Consider the following 23,913-nt stretch of genomic DNA (forward strand, 5'->3'; position numbering starts at 1 on the left):
AGAATTGGTGCCTAAAATGACAGAAAAAGGACTGAGGACTGAGTGATTGTGCATGACTAACACCTTAATGAGCTCCACTGAGCTCTATTTTTCCTCTGCAGAGAGCTGTGTATCAATCTCGACCTTGAAACTGCAGGACCAGGGCTCTCTTGTTTCTGACTGTTGAGTCTCATTTTGGTTGTGACCTTCTTCTGTCCTCCCTGCAGCTGCTCCTGATGCTAAGGAGTGGACTCAGACAGGATGGGCCTCCTGTTGGGAACAGAAGCAAAGGATCAATTTACATCCAGTACTGCAAAGATAAGACGTGGAATTAAATATTTGATCTCAGTCGTTTGCTTCGGGAGGTAGCTGCGGTCTGTTTGTTTTTGCCCTTCAGTGTTTTGGCCTGGTAGTGTTTAGAACAATGAATGGTTCAATTTGCAGCACAGATTTTGTTTTTAAGTCGTGAAGACAAATGGCAGTGAGAGTGGATTCTCTGTAAAACACATCCAGACATCCTGTTCTGTTTTCTTGGTCTCATCAGAATTGGACTGCATGGCAGCCAATACAGCTTGAGTCCGACAGCTGTGGAGCCTTAAAAGTTTAACCACAAATCTTTGTATTGAGGAAATCTGCTGTCTTTGATGAATAAAAGAAGAGTGCGCTATGTGGGTGAGAAATTACCTACCACTGCACTTGATACGTGAAAACTCAAATAGGCAGTTCAGGCAATCACAATCATTCCACTATGTTACATTGACTAATCATAATGAAGCATTCACAGCTGTCTGGAATCTGTGCCAAATTTCATAGACAGATAATTTTTTTTTTTCAAAAAAGCGTCCAACAAAACATCCATGTTAAATATGAGCTCATCTCAGGTCTTATGTCCATTAACACAGAGTAAGATTAATGCTAAAACAAAATGCGTGGCCCAAGGAGATCACTCATCTTTTCCAACATGAACATAGCTCAACTCCAACACATGAAATCCCCACCACCAATCATAGTGGTGGGAGAAAAGCAATAGGAATGAAAGTTAATAAAACTCTATTTAATATGTAATGAATTGTTATAGCCACTGACAGATCCATATTGATGTTCAAGGTTTCGAAACAGCAAGGAAACCAACTATACAAAACAGTTTCCTGGTCTTATGCTTCCCTCTTGTGGCCAGCTTAGGAAATTGTTTCACTGTTCTCTGAACCCACCAGTAGCCATTTTAGTAAACCTGAACCTGAACCTAATATATTTATTATATTCATATAATGTAATTTAATACTATATCTCACTGTTCGGTGCTGATGCGTGCCACTTCCTGGTACAGCCCACAACCTTTGCTAGATAGATAGGACTCCTATAATTATCTGGAATCTGAAGAAATCATTACTCTGAGTGCTACACCGAGTGAAGCCAAATGGATGAGGCAGGAAATGTGACAACAAAGAGACAACTCTTAGTCTGTTTATTAGGAGACACCTGGAGAAAGTTGTTTTTCATTAAATTACAAATGACTGTAAACTTATATTAAATATATTCATATCTGCAAATAATGCTGCTTAACAATAATTTCTTTTGTAGCAAACACAAACGCAGGAGTGTTGGTAAGCTGACGAACTTCTGTTAAAATGTAAGCATTTTCTTGAAAGAAAAAATACAAAAAACCAATGAGCCATGGACTCAAGACACACACATATTATTGCAGCATTTACAGATGTGTCAAGATTTGGTTACTATAAATTTAAAGAAATATTAAAAAAAGACTTTTTAATATTTACATTCAGCATTAATATAAAACAATATTCAAGTCCAATTATTACATTCAAGTCTACATACAAGTTTTTGATGGTTCTGTTTAAAAAAATACAAAAACATACAAAATCATGCTTAAACTATATAGTTAGTGCAAAATAACAATAACAAGTATATATCATTTAGCATTTTATATTCAGTATAAAACACTAAAATCAACTGATAATGTTAACTGCACACAATGATAACCTGATGATGTGACAGGAGACGTGCACATGTTTTTAAAAAAATTCATCCACAGTCTGCTTATCAGTTAAGAGTGGGTCACACCAACGTTTCTGGTAGGGCTTCTGGATTTTCTTTTGACATCATCTTCCATATATGCCACCTCTCTTTCTGCCAATTTGAAGAATCAGGGCCTTTTTCCTCTCCAGGCCCAGTGGCATCTGCTGTATCTACAGTCTTGAAGTCAGCGCTCTGCTGGGACTGTTGTGGGATTTGGGGGTCATGCTGAGATTTTAAGAGGGAGGGTGTGGAGCAAGAAATATGAGTCTCTCTTAGAGGTTGCGAGCAGTTAAGGGGAGATAAACTGTCAGTCCTGACCTGGAGTAATGGACATTCAGTGCATCCTGTCCTTTGTGCTAAGTTGTCTGAGCTAACAGCTCCTGATTGGCTGCTCATTGCCTGATGTAATAACGATTCTGGGTGTCTCTGCTCTCTCTGGTCATCAGGACCACTGCTGCAGTGAGTCACCGGGGGGTGTGGTCTGCATTCCGAAACGCCCAATGACATTTGTGTTGCACTGACAGGCAGCTTGTTGTTACCTTGGTGACTGCTCAGCCCCTCGGATGAGCCGTATGAGTCACATTCCGACACGTCTCCAAGGTATCCTGGGAGAAAACATTCATTAGCATCCAGCATTTATTCCATATCCAAAGACCATCTGGAGCAACATGTAAAATGGATTCAGTTACCGGCGATGCCAGTGAAATCCTTCCCGAACAGCTCATGCCAGGTGTCCCAGAAACTGTCAGCTGAGGCCTCTAACAGAAACAAAAGCACTAAGAGGATTACTTTCTTTGCTTTAATGCATATTATCTCAATGCAAAATATGAGAAGATTAAAGCTATGGCACCTTTTTTAAGCCTCTTTCTGTTTCCTTTTGGCCTTGACAATGTGACGTTTACAAAGAAATTATCTTAGATATATTAGATACTAGAAGTTATGGAAATGATTAATAACATGTGACCATCTTGTCTTTTAAAGAGAGAAATAAATGCCTCTTTGGGAGTATTTCAAACATCAAAGTGATACCATAAAAAAATAGAAGTTATCATGTTTTATTATTTGGAAATATACTGTCATGTTTACTGTTTTATGTTCATATTACAAATGTATTCATAATATCTTAACTTTAAGGTGACTTTAAGAAGACTTTATGGCACTGTTGGCTAACATAGATGTGGGAGTGAATTCTCAGGAAATTCCCCAGATCTTTTAAGTTACACTTTATATACTAAAACTATTGTTGAAATGAATTTTGTTCACCTTTGTCAGTAGAAAGTGTAGGGGAGGTACTGCCAGAGTTGTCTTTTGATTGGTCTCTGAGTTTGTCCTGTCTGGGAACTCTGTCTGAGAGCAGACTGCCGTCCTCTGTGTATTTAAACCGCGGTCGATCGGACAGGACGGGGGAGTTATTGTCATAGGGAGAAACCTCTCCACTAGATGGCTTGTGCGAGTCACTGGACAAGCGTCTGTCAGTCAGAGAGAACGACTCTTCTGACCTAAGGCTGGGCTCTCTGTGAAGACAAAGCAGACGCAATATGTTAATGGATGGGTATGTTTGGACAAAGACACTCAATTCTAGAAAAACCTGTGACCACGAGATATAATATGTGCTTGATTCTGATCATTTGAGTAGTCGTGCACGCGCATCAGTGCACAATGAGACAAAAGGCAGAAACTCACGAGCATTGCGAGGCCTTTCTCCGCAGTAAATAATCCACCACATCAGGATCTGTTTCCTGCAAACTCATCAGCAACTCATTCTGCAGGTCAGGGGGCACCTTGAAAAAAAAAACATAAATTTGGTTTCTCCTTCATTCTCACTCGGTGATTTGGTGATTAAGCAGAATGAAACTCTTCTCCATATTAATTAGATAATGTCCCCCAGAAGGGTTTAAAAAAAAAAGCCTACGCTGTTCGTTTATAGTGAGTCATTTACCAGATGTTTGCAAGGTGCGCTGAGAAAATAATTAATGTAAATACATGTTTGATTGACTTCTACCCTGCTGATTTTCTTGACAGATAATTTTCAGATAGTTTAACTAAAGTGTGACTCGACTGAGGTTTCTGTTGAAAAACAGAGACTGTAGATAATGAAGATGAGCATCCTGGCATCATCACACCAACAAAACAGAGGCTGGAATCATATTTTACCATCGTAAAACCTATATTAACCTATATTTGAACTTGCACAAGACACAACAGCAAACACTGACTGACCAAAGAAAACCTTAAGAATGTTTAACATCTTAGTTTGCAGTTAGAGCCCTTACCATAAAGAGCGTATCATATGTGTCGATCATCTTTTGGACCACGCCGATGATGGCTGCACTCTCCTCTGCACGGGCAAAACTCTCTACTGCAAATTCTTTGTCTGAGTTTTTTTGCTTGTGTAAGAGGTTGGGTCCAAAGACAGTAGCTAAATTAAGCGATGTCATCTTGTTGCCTGTAACCTAAGCAAAACAGAACACAGAGTTCTCATAACATGTTTAAACTACTGAACACATCCTCCAACTAAACTTGCATTATATCAATTTATTTGCACATATTTTGAATTTGAGTTGGTGATTAATAATCATATTGGGATAAGCAGATCACTTTAACTGTCTCGTCATTCTCAAACAAAGTGGTGCATAACATGACATAACAGTGCAAAAACATGAACAATTGCTGGTTCGAGTCCAGGAGGAGTCACAAATTCCCATTAGGATTATGTCAGGATGAGATCTACTGTGAAAAATCTGTCAAATCAAATATGCAGATCCATCTATATCAGGTTTATTGCAGGGAAAATTAGCTGCAACTGAAAAAAGAAGGAAAAAGAAAACACCCGTGGGCCTGAAAGCTTTTGCAAGTGATCTACTAATAAGGCACTAAGTTATTCATGCAAACATAGCCGGTTCATTGCAGTAATGACCAACACAAGCTGCCAAGAGCAGAGCAAATTACTGAAGACAGCTTAAGGAGAATGTTTTATATATCTGTAAGAAACTGGTAAGAACTTTGTGGGAATTTGGATGCTGGGCCATCTGCTCTTTGGCTAGCTTTGACAGCTCAGGTGTGGAGAAAAACTGCTTTAATACAATCAAACGTATACGCCTGGAATCTGTAACAGCTGGCCTGTGAGATGTGCAGAATAACAACACCAAACACTGTTTGCCATCAAATCCTGTCTGAATATTAATGGAGTTACCCCTACTGTGTGTATGCACTGCTGAGTAAAGACATGCAGAGGCTTTTGTACTCTCTGCAGTTATCACTGTATGAGCTGATCTCTATGTAGAAATGTGACTTGAAGGACAAAATACTGGAAACTACCTTGCTCACTGTAAAAAGTAAGTTTGCTGCCTCTCATACATCCATGGTTTGTATCCATCTTGTTTTAGGAAACTATTGTCCCCTTCCTCTGTGTGTCCATGTAAAGTTGTGCCCTGTTATACTGAAATACCAGTGTGATTGAGGACAAGAAATATGTGAAGTGCTTTTCTAAACATTCAGTGGGAGGAAACAGCGAAGAGCCAAAGGACAGAGCCAAAGTTCTGCCACCGCACTTACAACTTTGACTAATCCACCCACAGCAATTACGCACTCATTCCGATAACATCTCCTGTTGGCATTTCAAATAAATTAACGTTCTTAGCGGCAACTATCACAGCCACATCAGGCGCAAAATAAGACATGCTTTTTCCTGAGTTAAATAATGGTGTAATTTGCACTAATTCGCCTGCAACAGTCCTTAGTAAATCACATTTGTATGATTCATTTAAATAATCTCCTCCCTAATTTTTTACACTTATTGGCCCTTCCAGTTAGGTTTATTATTTGCCACTCAGTGAAAAGAGCATTTACCAAACTTCATTAAATGACGCTTGCCTCGAAGCGACTGTTGTTGTTGACTGTTGTGAAATAAATTTAATTGAATGATACTTATTCCACCTCAAAACCTATGAGGTTAATGCTTATGTTTTGTTCATCTTCTAAATTCTGAACCATGAGAGGGAAATTTAATCCACAAAATGTATCCATGCTTTATAGCCACAAAATTGACACTGTGAATATTAAGTAAATCCCAAGAGTAGCTCTTAAAAAGCCAACAGAGGGTTTTGCACAGAACAACAGTAAGACAGAAGAGAATGATACCAACGTGCATTGTTTATGTCCTCATTCAATGGTTATTAAAGAAACCATATTGTGCATAAAGGTGTTGCGTTATGGTATGTCCCTTCCTTCAAATTAAAAATAAGAGGCCTCAGATGTACTGCATATCTTTTTGACTTCCCTCCGTTGGCAGTTGGGATACGATGTATCACCAGTTTGTCAATGAGATTATTTTGTGATTGAACATATTTTTTCCTATTCAGCGATAGACTCAACAAGCTATAAAATGTGTGCTTTCTTGCCAACACAGGCAGTCCCTAGGGGTTAAACTCCACAGCAAAGAAGACCAAATTATTAACTAAATCATCATCACCTCATTGTGTGCTACCTCACACTTGTATAAACGTCATCAAACAAAAGCTTGTGCTTCTCTGAAGCATTTTAGACTGCCATAAAAACTGGCCTCTACCTTATGTCCCTCACTGTCCAGGCTGTCTTCAGCATGTGCAGACACAGTGGACAACAAGCCGAGGAGGCGTTGTAGCGTGTCACTGTTACAGGGAGGAAGCATAAACACCAGGAGCTGGATGGCACTGTCTTGCTCTGAAAAATTCAGCACTATAGAAGAAAACAACAACAACAACAAAAAACAGACAGTTAAGATTAATTTCAAAGTAATCAGAAGATAGTGGATTGTTTATTGTGTATGTGTGTCTTTCTTACACATTGTATTGATGAAGGCTGTATAAAGTTCTTTTGTCAGCAGTGACTCAGGCATGTCTCTCAAGAATTCCTTCAGCAATGCAGCTACATCATGGACGCTGTGCTCTTCATCCATGTAAACCTCCCATCCCTGGTCGAACTCCTCACGAAGCTGGGTGAAATATTGTGACAACCGATATGGTTAAAATGTTACCCGTGGATAAAGACCAGAGGTGTTAAAAAGCTAAGCTGACGTCTTACTTGTCGTACTCTCTTCTTGGAACTCCCAACACGAAAAATTCCAATTGTCTGTAGGGCTAAACAAAGACAAAGATGCTCCTTTAGAGCCAACTTCCAAGGCATTTGCATCGCAAGACAATGAACATTTAACCAAGTGTTTAAGGGGATATTCTGTACATTTTGCATCCATCCATTTTCCTCTGCTGGGGCTGGAGCCTGTCCCAGCTGCCATAGGGTGAGAGCTAGGGTACATCCCGGACAGGCCCCCAATCTTTCGCAGGTCCAACACAAAGAGACAGACAGCCATTCACACCTAAGGCCAATTTCAAATGACCAATTAACCTAACCCCACTAACTACATGTTTCTGAAGTATGTGAGGAAGCCAGACTGTCCAGAGAGAACCCACACAGACATTGAGGGGAACACACAAACTCCACACAGAAAGGCCCCAGCCAGATGGTGGATTAGAACCCAGAACCTTCTTCTGTGAGGCGCAACATTTTGTACATTGTACATGTACATTTTATAGGATTTAATTTAGTATTCTGCACTGTGTTTATGTAACTTTACTTGTGCACTACGTACCATATTTTTCCAGGTGCTGGCAGCACTGGTCCACTATCTTGGGCACCTGTCTGTAAATAGGGTTAAGGCTGAGCTTTTCGTCATGGTGTTTCTTCGTGTTGCCAGCTGCCTCTTCTGGCAGAGACAGCTGGAGTGCCTCCAAGAGCCGAGACTGGTTGTCATCAAGGTCAGTGATGCAATCCACAGACACTCCGCCCTGTTAAGCAGATGGGTGACAGTATAATGACTGGAAAAGCAATTGATCATATGCTGTGAATGGCCACATCATCAGCCTCCGGGGGAACATCTAAAAAGGTCACAAATTCTCAAAGAAATCTCAAGTGCAAGCATAATCAGACAAATAACTTGTTATTCTACATCAGTGTATGTATGGTTTGTTGACAGGGAAGCCTACCCGTCTGCGTGTCCGTGGGGCTATGTCTGGTGTGCTGGGCAGTGGTGATTCATTAAGGGTCTCAGAAGTGGAGCTCAGTGAGGAGTTGCTGCTGGAGAGCTCTTTGTTAGCCCTTTTGTAGCTAGATGTAAGATGAAGGAAGGATAGCATCAATTCAGTGGGGTCACTGTGCTCTTCCCGTGGGTGATCTTGCCGCAGCTTGTGCATGCGGTCGTTGGATATGACATGCGACAGTGGTATGCCAAACGCCTGTGGCGTGGTGTCTATGTGAGGGGGGAAGAGTAAGACAAGCGAGACTTAAAGTTCACATATAAGCTCCAAGTCAACAGAAAGCTTCTCTTTAGATGTGTCAATCATGGCAGCGTATTATCCATTTTACCCTCTGGATTAGTTTCCGTAGAAAGCATTTAATATATATTTTTAAATAAATCCTGCTCAGAGTAAATATGACAAGATAAATGCCAAGAACACTGTTCTACAGCCACACTTAATATTCAGAGTGAGGGAGCACATACTTTCCCAAGTGCTTTTGTAAACAAAAAGGGAAAAGAGGAAAGAGGGGGCTGGGCATGCCTGAGGATAGGCTGTAACGAACAAGCCACCACTTAAGATTGTTTTAGTTATTTCCCTCGACTGCCTGTCTGACAGAGAACATCACTTTCCTGTTGGATTGTTGCAGCGGGCGGGGCAGCGTGGTGGTTGGAGATCACAGCCCTCTCTGTACTGATTTTGATCGCTCAGTGCTCCGTGGGTATAAAAAGCTGAGATTGTCGGCTTCAGTGAGTCGATACAGCTTCAGCCAAAAGGGATAAAAGAGTATCTTTTAAAATGTCACACGCTGACTAGACTAGAAACTGGAAGGGAATGAAAGTCTTACAAGACTCAGTGGTTCTCCTACAGACCCAAAAGATAGCTGTGTTTATCTTTATCTGTTTAAGAAGTGCTTGAAAGCACCAAAGTTCCTGCTATGCTGCCATTACTTCATGTTGTAAATAGAAAATTGGGAGAAAACTACCCTTTAAAGCACCAGAATTAAGACTATATCCTGATCATGTTACCTTTGTCTTTACTCTTCTCTTTAGATAATGAATCCAACTTCCTCCTGAGTGTCTTCTTGTGCTTGTGGCCATCTGAAAAAGAGTCACAGGTAAAAAAAAGAATTCTAGAAAATATGTTTCTGTTTATGTCTGCTCCACTTGATATTCTCAGGGTCACTATACAAAAGAGCTAAGAAACATACACAAACTATATAAAAAGTGTCAAGACAATGATATGCAAAGCAAATATTAATTCCCAGTCAATTTACAGGACTGTTCCCTTTCAGAAAACAGCACATTTTTCACATGTCCTCTATTTATGGCATTTTCGAAGCACTACAGACTCCAGGGACGATTTTGAAACAAGGAAAACCAAGACAGCTCACCAGAAAATAAACAGTTTTTAAAAGCTTTCTTTATAGAGGGCAGCAGTAGTGGACTCCAGAAATGATTCAGCCTATTACTGGCGAAGGTAGATGAGCTCATATCATTAAACCAATGAGTTTATAAGTACGACACCCTTACACAAAAAAAAGGAGAAAAAGGAAAGAGGAACATTTCCCATCTGTTGCTCAGCATGTGTTTTTTCAGAAAGTTTCTTGCCTGACACAGAATAACAACTTGGGAGACAAGAAGAGGCCTGTAATTGTGTGTGTGTCTGTGTGTGGTAATACATTTAGGGATGGTGATGTGGCAGCCCAGGTCATGACACCGAAGCAATCGCTTGAAGGCCACATCCTGGAGACGAACCCTCTCCAATTCTGAGAGGCTTTGCAGGGGGACGGGCTTGAGGCCAACAGTGCCTCCTGACAAGCTGTTCCAAGTGAAGTCACCCTGAGGGCAAACACAAACATGCAGGTTTTAAAGCACATCAGACAATTACATCCATAATTTGTGTCATATGTTCATGACCTGTCACACTCTCTGCAGATGGCAGTGTGCATCAACTGCCAAACACTTGCAGTTCTGCTTCACTTGGCAGCTGAAAATCATCAAAACTGTTTCCCACAAGGGAAACTGACAGACCGCACGGGAGAGACAGGTTGCAATGTGCAAATGTTATTAATTTCTTGTTGCAATTGTATTAAACACTTTATGTAATCCATCACAAATATTTTTTCTGCATGTCGAAACAAGAATTATGAGGTGTTGACATTAGTGATGCTGCCTGACTGAACTTGTGCCCCAGTAATGTGAGGCCTTTTGACTGTATGCCTCCACCATACAGTGAAGTTACAGTTTGCATCCATATCTGTCCAGACACATATGCAGTTATGTGAAAAAGAAAGTGTTCACAAGACTCTATGCATTCCTGTGAAAGAAAAAAAAATACACCCCATCATTCAATAGCATGCAGAGCCACCGTTAGCAGCAACAACTTGAATTATTCATTTTCTATATGACTTTATAGTCTTTTACATCACTTTAGAGGAATTCTGGCCCACTATTCTGTACAACGGTGCAGTTCATTGAGGTTTGCAGACATTGTTCCAAAGTCTGAACTTTGACTGGGCCAATGCAATACCTGGCCCAATTTTTCTTTTTCAATCTTTCTGTTGCAAATTGCTGCTGTGATTTTGGATCATTGTTCTGTTGTATGACTCAATTTTGGCCAAGCTGTCGGTAGGTGCTGTCGGACAGACTGAGGACAGAGCACCCCTCCATCACTGTGCTTAACAGCTGGTACGAGGTGTTTGTCCTGATATGCTGTGTTTGGTTTTTGTCAAACAGCTTCACTTAGGTCTTGCCTGACAAAAGGAGATTGTTACAGAACTCCTGCGGTCTGTTCAGATGCAACTTTGCAAAGATAAGGTGTGCTGCCAAGTATTTTTTAGGGAGAAGAGGGTTTCTCCTGGCAACACCTTCCAAACAAGCTGTGCTTGTTCAGTCTTTTCCTAATTGCACTGTCATGAACTATAACATTTAGCATGCTAACTGAGGCCTGACATGTAGTTCTTGTTTTTTTTTTCTTGTTTTTTTTTTTCTCCAATTTCTTTGACTCTCTGATATTGCACAGTCTGACCTTTGGATAAATTTGCTGGGACTTCCACTAACTCACACACGATTGCACCAGACCCACAAAAACCTTTAAAACTTAGGCTTTGATAGGGGTGGTCACACTTGGTGATGACAAATTAATCAAGTGCATGTGATTATCATCACCTACTTACAATTTGAATTCTTATGGAAGCACTCAGTTTTTCACAGAACTACAGAGTCCTTTCTTTTTCACATGACTGCCATATATGTAGTAAAGAATCATCAAAGATTAGAATCACGAGTTCATTGTGGGACTAAAACTGAAATACATTCACAATCACTCATTAATGTCATTATGACCTTTGACTACCATGTAATAATCAGTCATCTGAGTCCAAGTAAATGTTTTTTCCAAATTAAAAATAAAAAAATGAATAAAAGCCTCATGACATAACTGTTTTTACCTGAATGAAACAAACTGATGTATGGATTTGTGCAACACCTAAAAAAAAATGTTGCCATAGGGCACAGCTGCTGGAAACCAAACAAAAAGCAAAAGCTTAACTAGATCAGCTGTTGTATCATCAATACTGAACATCAATACTGACTGTGCAATAATAGCTCCCCTTAAATGTGAAATGTATCATCTTAATTTCCTTTTAGCCCAATTTAGTATAGTGTGTGATGGTGCATACAGTTTTAGCAGGTGCTTGTCTATCGTCTAAAAAGCCATTTCACAAAAAATGCTTCATTAGTAAACACTGTTACAGATATTCTAAAGGTTTTATACTGGAGTAGTGACAAGGAAAATAATCTGATCTGAAATCCTCAACCTCTGAGCATCTCCATCCCAGAGATTACACTGCTTTGATCCAGTACAGTCAAGCCAGTCATATGAGCCATTTTCCAAAGAAGCTTAGAAACTCATTATCGGGATAAGGCTTACACTAAAGTGGCTCACTCCCATTAAATGAGAATTAGGGCTGTGTAACAGTAGCATACCATTATCTAGCACACATACAGTATGACAATGTGCAGTATAAAAGCGGTGAAAAAGTTTAAGACGCAGGCATTTTTTCAGAGAGGCATCTGACTAAGCCTTAATTCATTCACCAGCATGACACCAAGCCCAAACCTTTAGCCACAGTCATAATCTATCCTTAGTGACAAGAAGAACAACGAGTCCTGCAACTGATCGCCTGGGCCACACAGACTCTTGATCCCAACATCATAGAGTCAGTCTAGGATTATATCAAGAGACAGAAGCAATGCAGACGGCCTAAAACCTCAGGAGAAGTGTGGGAAGTTCCCCAGCATGCTGGAACAACCTGCTTGCCAAGTACTTTAAAAAAAAAAAACAGTGCTTAAGTGTACCAGCGAGAATTGGAACAGTTTTAGATATCCTCCTCTTTACAGCACAAAATCTTGCATAATTTTAACTGATAAAAAAGATCAATTTATGGAAAGACTATAGAAAGAAGCTGCTCTTTAGCATCTTATCACTTTGTAATCCAAATAATATTCTATGACAAACATATTTTCTTTACTGTGCAAAGGCAGTAGTCAATAAACTGTATTTAGTATGTATCGCAATAGATTTGCGACTCCTTTCTGCTGCCAGCTTTTAATGCTAGATGCACATTCAGTCTCGCTTTTAACGTGATAAGGTTGCATTACACAGCGTCTCATTTGAACATGTGAGTGACTGTCGCTGAAATCTCTGTACAGTGTAACAAAATACAAATTTTAATGGAAAAAATCAAGGTAATTTCTGGAAATGTTATACCACTACATTCTGTAACATGGTAAGTGCCTACGCCCATGCCAACACCAACATAAAGCTCAGAAATGAAAAATATGGCAAAATAAACTGTATTAAATCAAAACTGAAAATTCTTTTATTAAAAAACTGAACTGTATTTTTTTGTGTACAACTATTCCTATAATCATTACTTGCCATTTCCAACAGTTCTGATCAATTGTATATAATATATACTTAAAAATAAAGGGCTTTTCTTTCAAAGGGGCAAGGAGTAGGACATACTCTTGCCCTGTGGCAGCTGGGATAGACTCCAGATCACTCACAATCCTAAGATGGATGAGTGGTTAGGAAATAAATAAATATTATGTTAGCTGTCTGCATTTTACAGAGCTTTTTGGCATGACCTTTTTGGTCATTGGACAGAAACTACACACTTAATACTTTAGTGCCCAGGTCACAAAACCATGTGCAAAACCATTAACAGCAAAGAAAAAAACATGTTTTCTTTGCATTGCAGTTGCATAAATGCCATGAGTAAGTCACATTTGCAGTAATGTCACTTTGTTCACACATTCCTCTTTTGTGAGTGTATGGGAGTGGACACGCTCTCCATGTATCTGATGTGACGGTGAGCTGGGTTCCCACAGTCTCTCCCAGTTGTTACAATACTCAGAAACAAAGAGCCAATTATTTGCTTTGTGCAGTTCCAAGCACCGCTCTCTTTTATGCAATATCTCTTAGCCAATAGGTTCAATTCTGTCATGTCCAAACATGACAAGTTTTAACATATCATTTGATTGCACATTTCATTCAGTGCTTTTTCATATCATTAACAGGTTGTGACAATTACAGTTTTGTTGCATGCAGGCAGCCCTTTGTAGCAGTCTTTTGTAATTTTTCAAATTAGTCAGATTACAATGAACTCAGAGCTAAACAGCTGCTTTAAGATGCTACAGAAGCTGTCATCATAAAGACTGGGTGGATTTACAGTTTGCTCATGTTTGTCCCTGATGGGGCATTATCCTCAATTTACTGGTAAGTTAATATCAAGTGATTAAGTTAATCCATTTATATGCACTTATAGCAGTTGATCTGAATATCTATCTAAATTTGAAACACTCCAGCTTCACTGATACGCAGCTGTCAAAGACAGGTGTACGCGGTTGTGCAGGACCTAATTTTAAGTCAAAGCCTTGCTGAAACACAATAGCGCTTCCTTGAATACAATGAGAGGAAATGTGCAAGGTAGTTCATACAATATGGCTAGATTGAAAGCTCAGATTACACCAATCAACCACCCTTAAACAAAATCCAGAGGGGTGATGAATATTCTTTAGTGCTCAGGAAGCCATTGAATGGGGCATTACAGGAAGTGCTTTCTATGGAGCCCTTACACTCTGTACACACTATTTGCTGGAGAGTTGTACAGTGAATTCTGCATTAGATTTGAATAAGCAATGAAACAACTACATTCAACACTGCACTACAGATTTTTGCACGCAAGGGTGGATGTCAGCTGTTACTTCCCTTTGTGTTTGTAGTTTTTTGCAACAATTATTCAACCTCCATTATTGAAAAAAGAAACAAACAAACAAAAATAATTTATTTATTTAGAGGACTGAGCCATCATAAGATAAGGCTAATAATACGGACGCATAATGTATGCTGAGTAAAAGTGCAGGTGCGTGAGTGGAAATATTGTAATGGTACCTCTATTAAAATCGCACGGATCAAAAGCGTTAAAGTCTGTCGGGCATAAGCGCACGTCCTGAGTTTATGTCATTACACAAATGTTCCGTCCACTTCTGCAAACTGTTTAGGAAACATTCAGAGCGTCAACAGCTCAGATCGCTACCTTTCTGAAACGTTACTCACAGCGTAAGTGATGCTTCGCTCCAGGAGATCCCCCATCACAAAGTCGCCGCGGACGAGAAGTGACCCTTCAACTGCGCTCAGAGCCGATTAGTGCCAAATTAACCGATTTCCCACCATCGTCCCTCATACAAGCAACCCACATGTTTACAGCCAGCACTGCCCGGGCTCACGTCTACTGGAAAGTGACACAAGTTCTGGGTTTGATTTACATTGCTGCAAGCCTCATAAATAAAGTTAGCCCTGACAGGGAGGGGGCGACAGGAAGAGTCAGCCCTCTTTGTGTCAAGTAAACAAACGAATCCCAAAGCACAGAAGCGCATACCTACAGGTACATCAGAAGCACGCAGGGTTTCTCGCTTTGCGCGATACTTCAAAGGTGCCAATCATTCTTAGCACTACATTACCCAAAAGGCTGTGCCAGGCACTGTTGCTACTGAGAAGTTTGAGAACCAAATTATATATTTTTTAAAAGTAAATCAATAAAAAAAAAGAATTGTAGAAAGTATATTAAAACTTCGTTCTTTTACTTTACTGAGCGTTCTCAGTAGCTGGGATATGCTCTAGACCCCGCTGAAGGATAAAGCTGAAGAGATTGGATGGATGGATTGGTATATTAATAATATACTATTTTGCTTGGTGCACACAGCTGCAACTTTTGGCTTGGTGACTTCACGTTTCCTATATCATGTGAGCTTTTACAGTAGCTGAACACTTTGTTATAAAACTAAAGCTAGCAGAGTTAAATAGCTCGAAAATAAGGGCTAGACTGTTAAATGCTCACTGCAGATAGGCTTCATCTGTATCTGCATTCAATATGAGCCTTTTATAAAGGCATCAACCCCACCCCTCCCACAAGTAGTTGAGAAAATGAATTTATGGATGGACAAAATCGACAAAACTGAAACCCTACAGTCACTCGACTCATGTCCTCAGGAGCTGAGTTAAGGTGCTCACTTCACTACAACAGGGTCATCATTAGTGTTGCAACTGATGTCTCCACTTTTTCCTGCTACTGTATGATAAGTCAAAACTGTAGCAGAGGTGTAGCCTTAGGTGAAACCCGTCCATTCTGACATGACATGACAGCAGCTGGCACAGTCTACTGTCGACACAGAGCTGAAATTAAAGCTTCTGAATTGTGTCTGCAGAACTTGGTAGTCAGAATAAAGAGCTAGCAGCTACAGAGACGAAATGCATGTGAAACGTTTTCGGTCATTAGGTGTGATATGAGATACGGAATCATGTTCTCATGTTATTACACATAAACAATTAACATGCTGAGCTTCAACTCATAAACAGCCACTGTGATTTTATCCCGTAAAACAGTTAATGTAATTTTCATGTGGGTGATGCCAAGCTGTTATGGCCCAGAGGCAACAAAGCAGTCCCAAATCCTCCACTGTACCACACCTTTTTAGTACCCATACACTTCAACGTCAACACGTCTGTTCACTGATTTGCTCGGAGAGTGTGTGAAAAGAGATGTTAACAACATCTACTTAACTGAGCATTCTGCTTTGCGCCTTTGGAGTAATCTTCACTAAATGCTCACTTCTACCAAGAATAGCCACAGTACTTAACTGTCTCTACTTACAGACAATTGTGAGTTAATGAATATTTAACTTTGAGATTACTTTATAATCCCAGCTTTACGCATGTCAACAAATCTAAGCTTTCCTTTCTGGAAAGCAGAGGTTTCTTGCGAGAAGCAAACTCAAAATATTTGAGTGTTTTAGACAAAGTTTAGTTCTCATCTGCAATTCCAAACTTTTTCCAATCTACAGGTTTGCTTAGTTCAATTACTTCTTCCACAGGAACAATAAAGCAAGGCTTAAAACCTGTAGATCTCTTTGTACTAGAGTCATGCCTCAAATTTCTTTTCTTGTTTATTTTTCTTCCACATCGTCTTGTAAAGTGCGCTGAGACTTATTCTCTGGAAATGAGTTTTCTTAATGCTTTGCAGGAGGATGATAAACAGGAAGCAGCACGCCAGACAGACACAAAACATTTTGATGGCAACGTTGGGTGGAGAAATCCTCCTTCACTTTGAGAGCTCTTCGGAAAACTTAGCAGTAACAACTGAATCACCGGCAAGCTCTTCCACAAAACTTGAGAAACAGCTGAGATCAATCGAATTTACTCTAAAACTAATATCATAGTAGCAGGTTAATCATTAAAGTGCTAAAAAATAAACAGATAGACGAAAGCTGTGTGTGCGCGCTCATGTGTTAGTTAAGCAAGTTTATTGTGCACGCCACATTAGGTAGTTTCAGATAAAGAGGTGAATACAGGGATTCACAATTAAAAGGGGTAGTTTATGATATTTTGTTACACTGTTTTTAACAGATATAACCAATAATAATACATTTAAAGGCTTTTTTTTCATATCCACTGGAACAGATTTTGACTGATAATCATATTGTCATATCATTGGGAACACAACAGCTGGAACAGCTGGAATTTTTTACCCTGCTACAGTACGGTTCCTATTAAGTTAATGCAACAACAGTCAAAGTTTAAGAGCTAATTTACAGAAACCACATGTTCCTGTTGAAAGCGCAACGCTTACGTGCACACTGAAAGATGACGACAATTTGGTGAGACACCTCGAACTCAGTCGTGAGTCACAGTTGAAAACAAGTGTGTCACCATCGTCCCTTTATGCGCTCTAACTGCAGTCTTGCTTTCGGTGCTATTGTTAGTTCTACATTTTCTAACTTCAGCGTTCTAAAAACAAGCTCAATTTCAGTTTAAATATGTCTCCTCCAGCATTTAATAAAGCTAATGCCTTTTAGTGAGATCCGAGAGCGCAGTTTTGAGTTTCCTGCAAGCTCTTTTTCTTTTCTTTTTTTTTCCCTTCAGGCCATCTCTGTGCTGTGATGCTTAGAGGAATGCAGATGACGCCAAAGCTGCACAGTTTCTTTTTCTACATGAAACAATATACCCAGCGCACAGGGCTGCATTCTGATGTGTTTTGAGGCTCATTGTGATTTCTCATTTTCAACTTTAATGCTGCAAACACTGCAGTTTCAGAAAGCTTGAAGATTGCTTGCATGCTTGGTGGCTTGAGAATTGAGACTCTATGTCAGTATCTATACATAAATAATGATGCAAAAGGTCTGAATAGATTAAGAAGCTCTCTAGTCATCAGAGAAAATTTGCTCTAATGTTGTTGACAAAATCTATCAACCTATATATTCAACCTCCTCCTACTTGGCATGATGTTAATAAATAATGTGACCCAATGGCCACGCTGCTTAAGCAAATGACGGACTAATGATCTTGTGTATGAACAGTACAAGTATGAAAGTTGATAACAGTATAATTGCATACATTTTGTAAAATATATACTAATAAGTAACTAATTAATTCAAGATGAGTGTGGATATCATTTGGAGATTATCTCCTAACCAGAGATGGGCAGTAACGCGTTACTTGTAACGCGTTACTGTAATCTGATTACTTTTTTCAAGTAACGAGTAATGTAAGGGATTACTATTGCAAAAACGGTAATTAGATTACCGTTACTTTCACGTAGGAACGCTGCGTTACTGCGTTACTAAAACCGTGATTTTTTGCGAGAACGTCTCATGACAGTGACGTAAGCGAGTGCGACGTTCGTGACAACAGCTGTCTGCAGATCATAATATATCGAGTGCGGGACAGAGTGTAGCATGCAGCGTTTAAAGCGTGGAAGTACTGACCTTATTTTGAGTTTGATTCCATAAAAGTGACAAAACATTAGTGTCCGTTGTGCGTGGAAGAAAACTTCTTTTTACAGCGAAAAAACCCCTAAACTTCCAAGCAAGCACCGAGTGTACTACGACGTAATGTGAAATTCACAGAGAAACTCGCGGATTCTTCCACTGACCGCTGCAGCACACCTGCACCAGGGTAAACCTCCTCCGCCTACCCCAGTCCTGCTTTACAGGTGAAAATAGAGCAACAGGACCGCTAGTCTTTGATTTTATTTATTTTCTGCTGTGTTTTACTTGCATCTATTTGAAAGAGTGAGTGTAAACACAAAAAAAATTTTATTTTATGTGCTGGAATGTGCAGAAAATAGGTTTAAATGTTAAACAAATTTCTTCCAGTCAGAGAATGTTGCATATAATTTAATTTTTGCTTGATGCATAAAGTTAAAAGATTAAAACTAATAAAACAAGTTTTAAAAAGAGACTTTTCCATTTGATTACATTTTGTATGATGAATTATGCAGAAAAAGTAGAATTGGGCTGAAAGATCTATCGCTTTATCACCTATTCAGGTTGTAAATCGTGTTTTTAAAAAGTAACTAAGTAACTAAGTAACTAAGTAATTGATTACTTTTGAAAATAAGTAATCAGTAAAGTAACGGGATTACTTTTTGGGGGAAGTAATCAGTAATTAGTAACTGATTACTTTTTTCAAGTAACTTGACCAACACTGCTCCTAACAAGCCCTAATCATCGTTCCAGTGATTAATATCCTCATTTCTTCACTACATTACTCCCGCAGAATGATGCATGGCTCCCTCTAAAGGCTTGATAAGCAATAACCCAGTTATAACCCTGCCATTTACCATGTTAGATCTAATTTATAGCTGGATATCTAATCTGGCTTCATTGAGTCTCAGTCTAGTTTTCAAAAGCTCTGTGACTTATAATTCCATGTGAACAATATTAAAACTGAGTGCCAAAAAAGATACTTAATGATTTCACTTCATTTCACATCACTGATTTAAAAGTCAGGAAACATTTTTCAAATATCTCCAGTCCAATTGCAGCCAGTAAAAGGCAAAATCAAAAACAGCTTAAATGGACGCTTACCATGACCGCAACTGAGTCTATGTACTTATAAGGACATAAGAAAGAACCAACACACTCATATTAAAAAGTTACAGACTTAGAGTAGGGCAGTCATACTAACTGTCATGATATTGAAGCGCTCAGAACACTTTATATTTTCCTGAAATGATTTAATTTAATAAAACTTTCAGTGCTCAGTGTCCTGTCTGTCTGTGACCATGTTGTTCTTATTGGCACTCTTGAGCACGATACACAGATTGGAACTGGGAGGGAAAAAACCCCTGAAACTATAATATAAACAAACAAACAAACAAACAAACAAACAAACAAACAAAAAGAAGTGATCCATAAGCTTTTAACAGCTCATAGAAGCCAAGATTGTGAATGAATTTTAGTTATTCAGTGTAAGTATCCAGGAATTTTGGCTGAGAATACAGTTTAACTTACACTAAGCAGATCGTAACTTTTCTATTATGTAACCAGTGGAAGGATGAATGTGAGACAAAATGATATAAAACAATGATTTTGCACTAATGTTTACATCTAACCCACTGGGCGGTTTCCATTTATCAGACACTAAACTTGACACTATAGTACTGCGGTTGCAAGCCAGCAGATTTAGCCCCATGCCATGCAGTCTCTTGTCGGACAGTCTCTAGTGGGAAGAAATATGTGCCTGAGGGACTGTAGCCAAGGATCAGGTCATGCTGCTGTACTGTGAGAAAGAGAGGCTTTCTTCATGTAAACCAGATGTCTCTGCTTTCCATCTCCGCTCAGATTGTTGAGATTCTGAGTGAGTACACCACTAATAAAACACAATGATATTCAACCTATGGAGCTAGCAAACCGCTTAATAACATAGATCAAAAATACCGTTCTGACACGTCCCTTTAAACAAGAAAAGATTGTGTTTTTTAATGTCAGGATCACACTGACGGACCAATGAGTTCCCAATCATCCCGATCATTTGAGTCATGTCATCATTAGAAAGCAGTGTCAAGCAGTGTTATATTTTTTATAAGCCCTCTGTTTGCCTGTGTGATCTTCTCTTATGCAAAATTAATAGCGGTTGGCATTTAAGTAATTAAAAACACTAGTAAAAGCAAAATTGGGGAATTTAGTGGGTGGAGATACAGCAGTATTTTGTGGAAAGGCGAAAACACTGTCAGCCTGTTTTTACTAATATTTCTGCAGAAGACTTCGACTCTTTCCGAATGAACCACTTGTCGGACAAACTCAGAAAATGTGACTTTGATTAGTGACCTTGAATAATGTTTGCATAGAGTAAGGCACTTGCTGTCGCTGTAAGCTAAGACCAGTCACGTGGGTCTCTAGAAATGATCTCAGACTTCAGATTTCAGCTCAAGGAACTGAAGTTCTTCCTTGTTTTGTGCTGGAATTGCACAGCTGCACTTTCTATAAATGTGCAAATACTTCCCCACACTCTTAGTTAAATTAATATTACTAAAAGTAACTCTGCTATTTGCCTGCACGTCTAAGCTTGTTATTGCAACACAAGGAACATTCAACAATGTTCAGTAAAAAAAAAGAGAAAAAGTGCGTGCTAATTCATGCACACACTCCAAAACGTCATAAATCACATTAAAGTCTTCGCTGACAAAGGGTGTGTCTCCAGCTTAGATCAGCTTCATTCAGATTCCCTGAAAAAAGAATTTCTGAAGGCTCTGAGGCTCTGACTTGCAAGAGAGACCAGATATCTGGCATTTATTAGAAGCCTATTAGAATGTCACATCTGTAATACATTTCCATTATAAAATACAAACAGTTACCATGAGTTCTTATGTAAGAACAGCTGTATTTTTTATATAGGATGCTAAATAAAATATAATAGCAAAAATACTAATACTAAAGAAACGTCTGCCCTTTTATGTGCTTCGACACGATTTCCCTCACATTCGCCAAATGTGTCAAAGTTCAACGAGCTGGTTAAGACAAAGACTTGTGCTGACATCACTTTGACAAAAGCAAAAGCAAGCAGCTGAATCACTTTCATTGTCCCGTGACACACACATACTGCATCAAAAGTCTGCACATCTCGTCATGAAACTAAGAGCTCTGTTAGTCACGGACTTGGTGATGTTGCAACAGTGAGGATTTTCCTGTGATATTTAGCCCACCTGAAAATCAAAAATAAGTCAAATAATATAAAATAGTAACAATAATAAATCTGTGGAAAGCATGTTCCCAGCGTTTTAATTTAAGGCAAAATTAAGAGAAAATAATAAAATGGATATATCATCCATATGGGAATTTAAACTACTTCCGGAATTTTGCAACAGTATAAACAAGTTCTCTCTTGTGCTTCTCTCTTGCACGCTTAGGTACAAAAGTTCGACAGTAAAAACATTTTTAATATTTCTCTGTATTATAACCTAAATTTTAGGACGCGTGCATCTCCAAAGTTTAGTAAAAATGTCAGCATCAAAAACATTTCACAGAATAATCACCTACAAACATTTTTTATCACTGTCTGCGACCTCTTCTAATACATTTAACACCAGAGGAAGTACGCCGAAAATCCTGTTAGCCTATATTTGTGGTGTCAGTCAATCAAACCTGGCGAGTCAACTGACCTTAGTCGACGTCTCCTCAGCTTCGGTACCGCAATGTCGCATCAACGCCGAGTCCAAGCTCCTGGTCTGCCTCAGTCTCCGCTTGGCAATACTTTTGGGGCTTAGCGAGCATGAGAAAACAGTGCTTAACAGTCCTTGAGCGGACATATCTTCTTCACTTTGTCAGGTTGTGGAGAAAAAAGTGGAAAAACTGATTCATAATCAGGTCCAAACTAAACGAGCGAAAGAAGGACTTTTTCACAGCAGCAGCAGGTCCCCCAGTGCGTCACCATGTTCAGTATTATGAATTATGAAATACGCGCCTGGAGTCCCAGGTCGCCTCCTCCACCTCCCAACACTCTGACTCACTGCTTCCTGCTTTCATCATTTAACATCCATTTAAAGAAGTATGTTAATTTCCCCCCGAACACCAAAACAGACAATACACTCAGGAGTTAGAGTAGGCTGTGACTCAGAAAGCATGCATTTAAATTCCTCCTGCGGCTCAGCTGAATTTTTATTTTTATTTATTTATTTTTTTATGGTGTACACAAGTGTAAAACACAATGCAAAAATAATGAATCACTAAAGAGACTCCTAGAAAGCGTGAACAATCATTATTGTAGAATAAAAATGAGAATGTTGGACTATTTTACACCTTATCCAAATATTGCATGCATATATATTACATACAGTATGAACTCATTAGCTTAACTGAAAGAGTTGTTAGAAAGAAGCTTAATTTATCTTCTTTGTAGGACTCCAAATGTACAATATATGTCTTTCTGTGATCTGGTAATATGGTAAAGTCCATTTTACACTAACTGGGCCTGTGTTGATTACACTGATGTAAAGTGAAACTGCCAGTAGATGAATTTTCTGTGGGACACATTCACACCATGACCAAAGACCAAAGTATGGTTTTGGCTCTCTCTCGTGTTAAACCTTACATCTTAGCAACAATAAAGACAGAAATATTACACGGATCTTTTCCCACCTCATGATCCTCTCTTCCATCACCCTGAGCTCAACATAAAGCAGCTGAGATACATGGCATGCAGTGCCCTCGGAACAGGCTCTTCCTGTGGGAGCCCCGGGGAAGGGACCTGTGTGATAACATGACATGTGAACCAGCACTGTATGGGCACGATAAGGACCGATCAGATACCAGAGCCCACCAAACAGACAGGGGAAGTGGTGATAAGAGAGCGGCCCTGCGTTTGATCCACTTATTTGGTGGTGGCGTGGTTTGGCGTAAGACTCCCTGCAGATTCTCATCAGACTTCCCGTTCTGTCATTTCTCAGAGGGATAGATGCAGCTTACACTGCCCTAACCTTGTAAAGTATAAGTGTTTAGGTCACACACGCTGTGTGGATTTAGAATACCTGGCAAAACACAGTTCGGTTTAGGTTTTTTACATCCATGCACAAAAGAGCAAGTTATATTACTTCTTTACTTAAGTCACGTTGGTCACTGAGATTCTGTAGTACTGACTTCTCAAATTTGTGATGAAAATTTGAAGGACACGGTGCAGATTTTTTTAAACTCCAGAAACATAATAATATGTTTTGTATTTTGAGGCTTACTGGTTGTTTAAGAAAGACTTTAAATGGGAAGCATTCGAATTATGTGTACAAGAATGTGCCACATTGTATGAGTCAGCATGGCAAGAGCTGAGAGATTATATGCTTTATTTGGTTTGAACAAACAAGAACTTTACAGCAGACCACTAGATGGCATTAAATTACTCACTTTGTAAAATGAGTAAAGGCATGGTATGCAGCTCTAATTGTTAATATGGAGATTTTACTGTATTTGGACAGACTAGCCTTCTTTGCATAAATTATCTACTACTTATTAGC

General features: G+C 39.3%; 1 protein-coding gene across 2 annotated transcripts; it reads right to left on the reverse strand.

The window, feature by feature from the left end:
• Nucleotides 1–1,427: 1,427 nt before the first annotated feature.
• Nucleotides 1,428–22,381, reverse strand: LOC116319308 (rho GTPase-activating protein 6-like). Of its 2 annotated transcripts, none has more exons than XM_031738599.2 (13): nt 22,072–22,381; nt 9,748–9,907; nt 9,095–9,166; nt 8,037–8,299; nt 7,643–7,838; nt 7,078–7,133; nt 6,838–6,988; nt 6,584–6,732; nt 4,290–4,469; nt 3,700–3,797; nt 3,280–3,530; nt 2,706–2,774; nt 1,428–2,621 (listed from the first exon to the last, which is right to left on the reverse strand). In XM_031738599.2, the coding sequence occupies exons 1-13, from the start codon at nt 22,216–22,218 to the stop codon at nt 2,056–2,058; spliced, it is 2,358 nt and encodes a 785-aa protein (XP_031594459.1). In that variant the 5' UTR covers nt 22,219–22,381; the 3' UTR covers nt 1,428–2,055. The 2 variants fall into 2 exon arrangements, with proteins under 2 accessions (XP_031594459.1, XP_031594460.1); XM_031738600.2 differs by lacking the exon at nt 22,072–22,381 and adding an exon at nt 14,691–14,848.
• Nucleotides 22,382–23,913: the final 1,532 nt, after the last annotated feature.

This window comes from Oreochromis aureus, linkage group 16 (genome assembly GCF_013358895.1).
Source record: "Oreochromis aureus strain Israel breed Guangdong linkage group 16, ZZ_aureus, whole genome shotgun sequence".
NCBI classification, from domain to species: Eukaryota; Metazoa; Chordata; class Actinopteri; order Cichliformes; family Cichlidae; genus Oreochromis; species Oreochromis aureus.

Excerpts from the sequence above, each read along its gene's own strand:
- LOC116319308 (XM_031738599.2), bottom strand. The coding sequence starts at position 22,218 with ATGTCCGCTCAAGGACTGTTAAGCACTGTTTTCTCATGCTCGCTAAGC. Across the intron at positions 9,167-9,747 it reads CCACATCACCATCCCTAAAT|ATGGCCACAAGCACAAGAAG; the intron begins GTATTACCACAC and ends ACTCTTTTTCAG. Across the intron at positions 6,733-6,837 it reads AGCCTTCATCAATACAATGT|TGCTGAATTTTTCAGAGCAA; the intron begins GTAAGAAAGACA and ends TTTCTTCTATAG.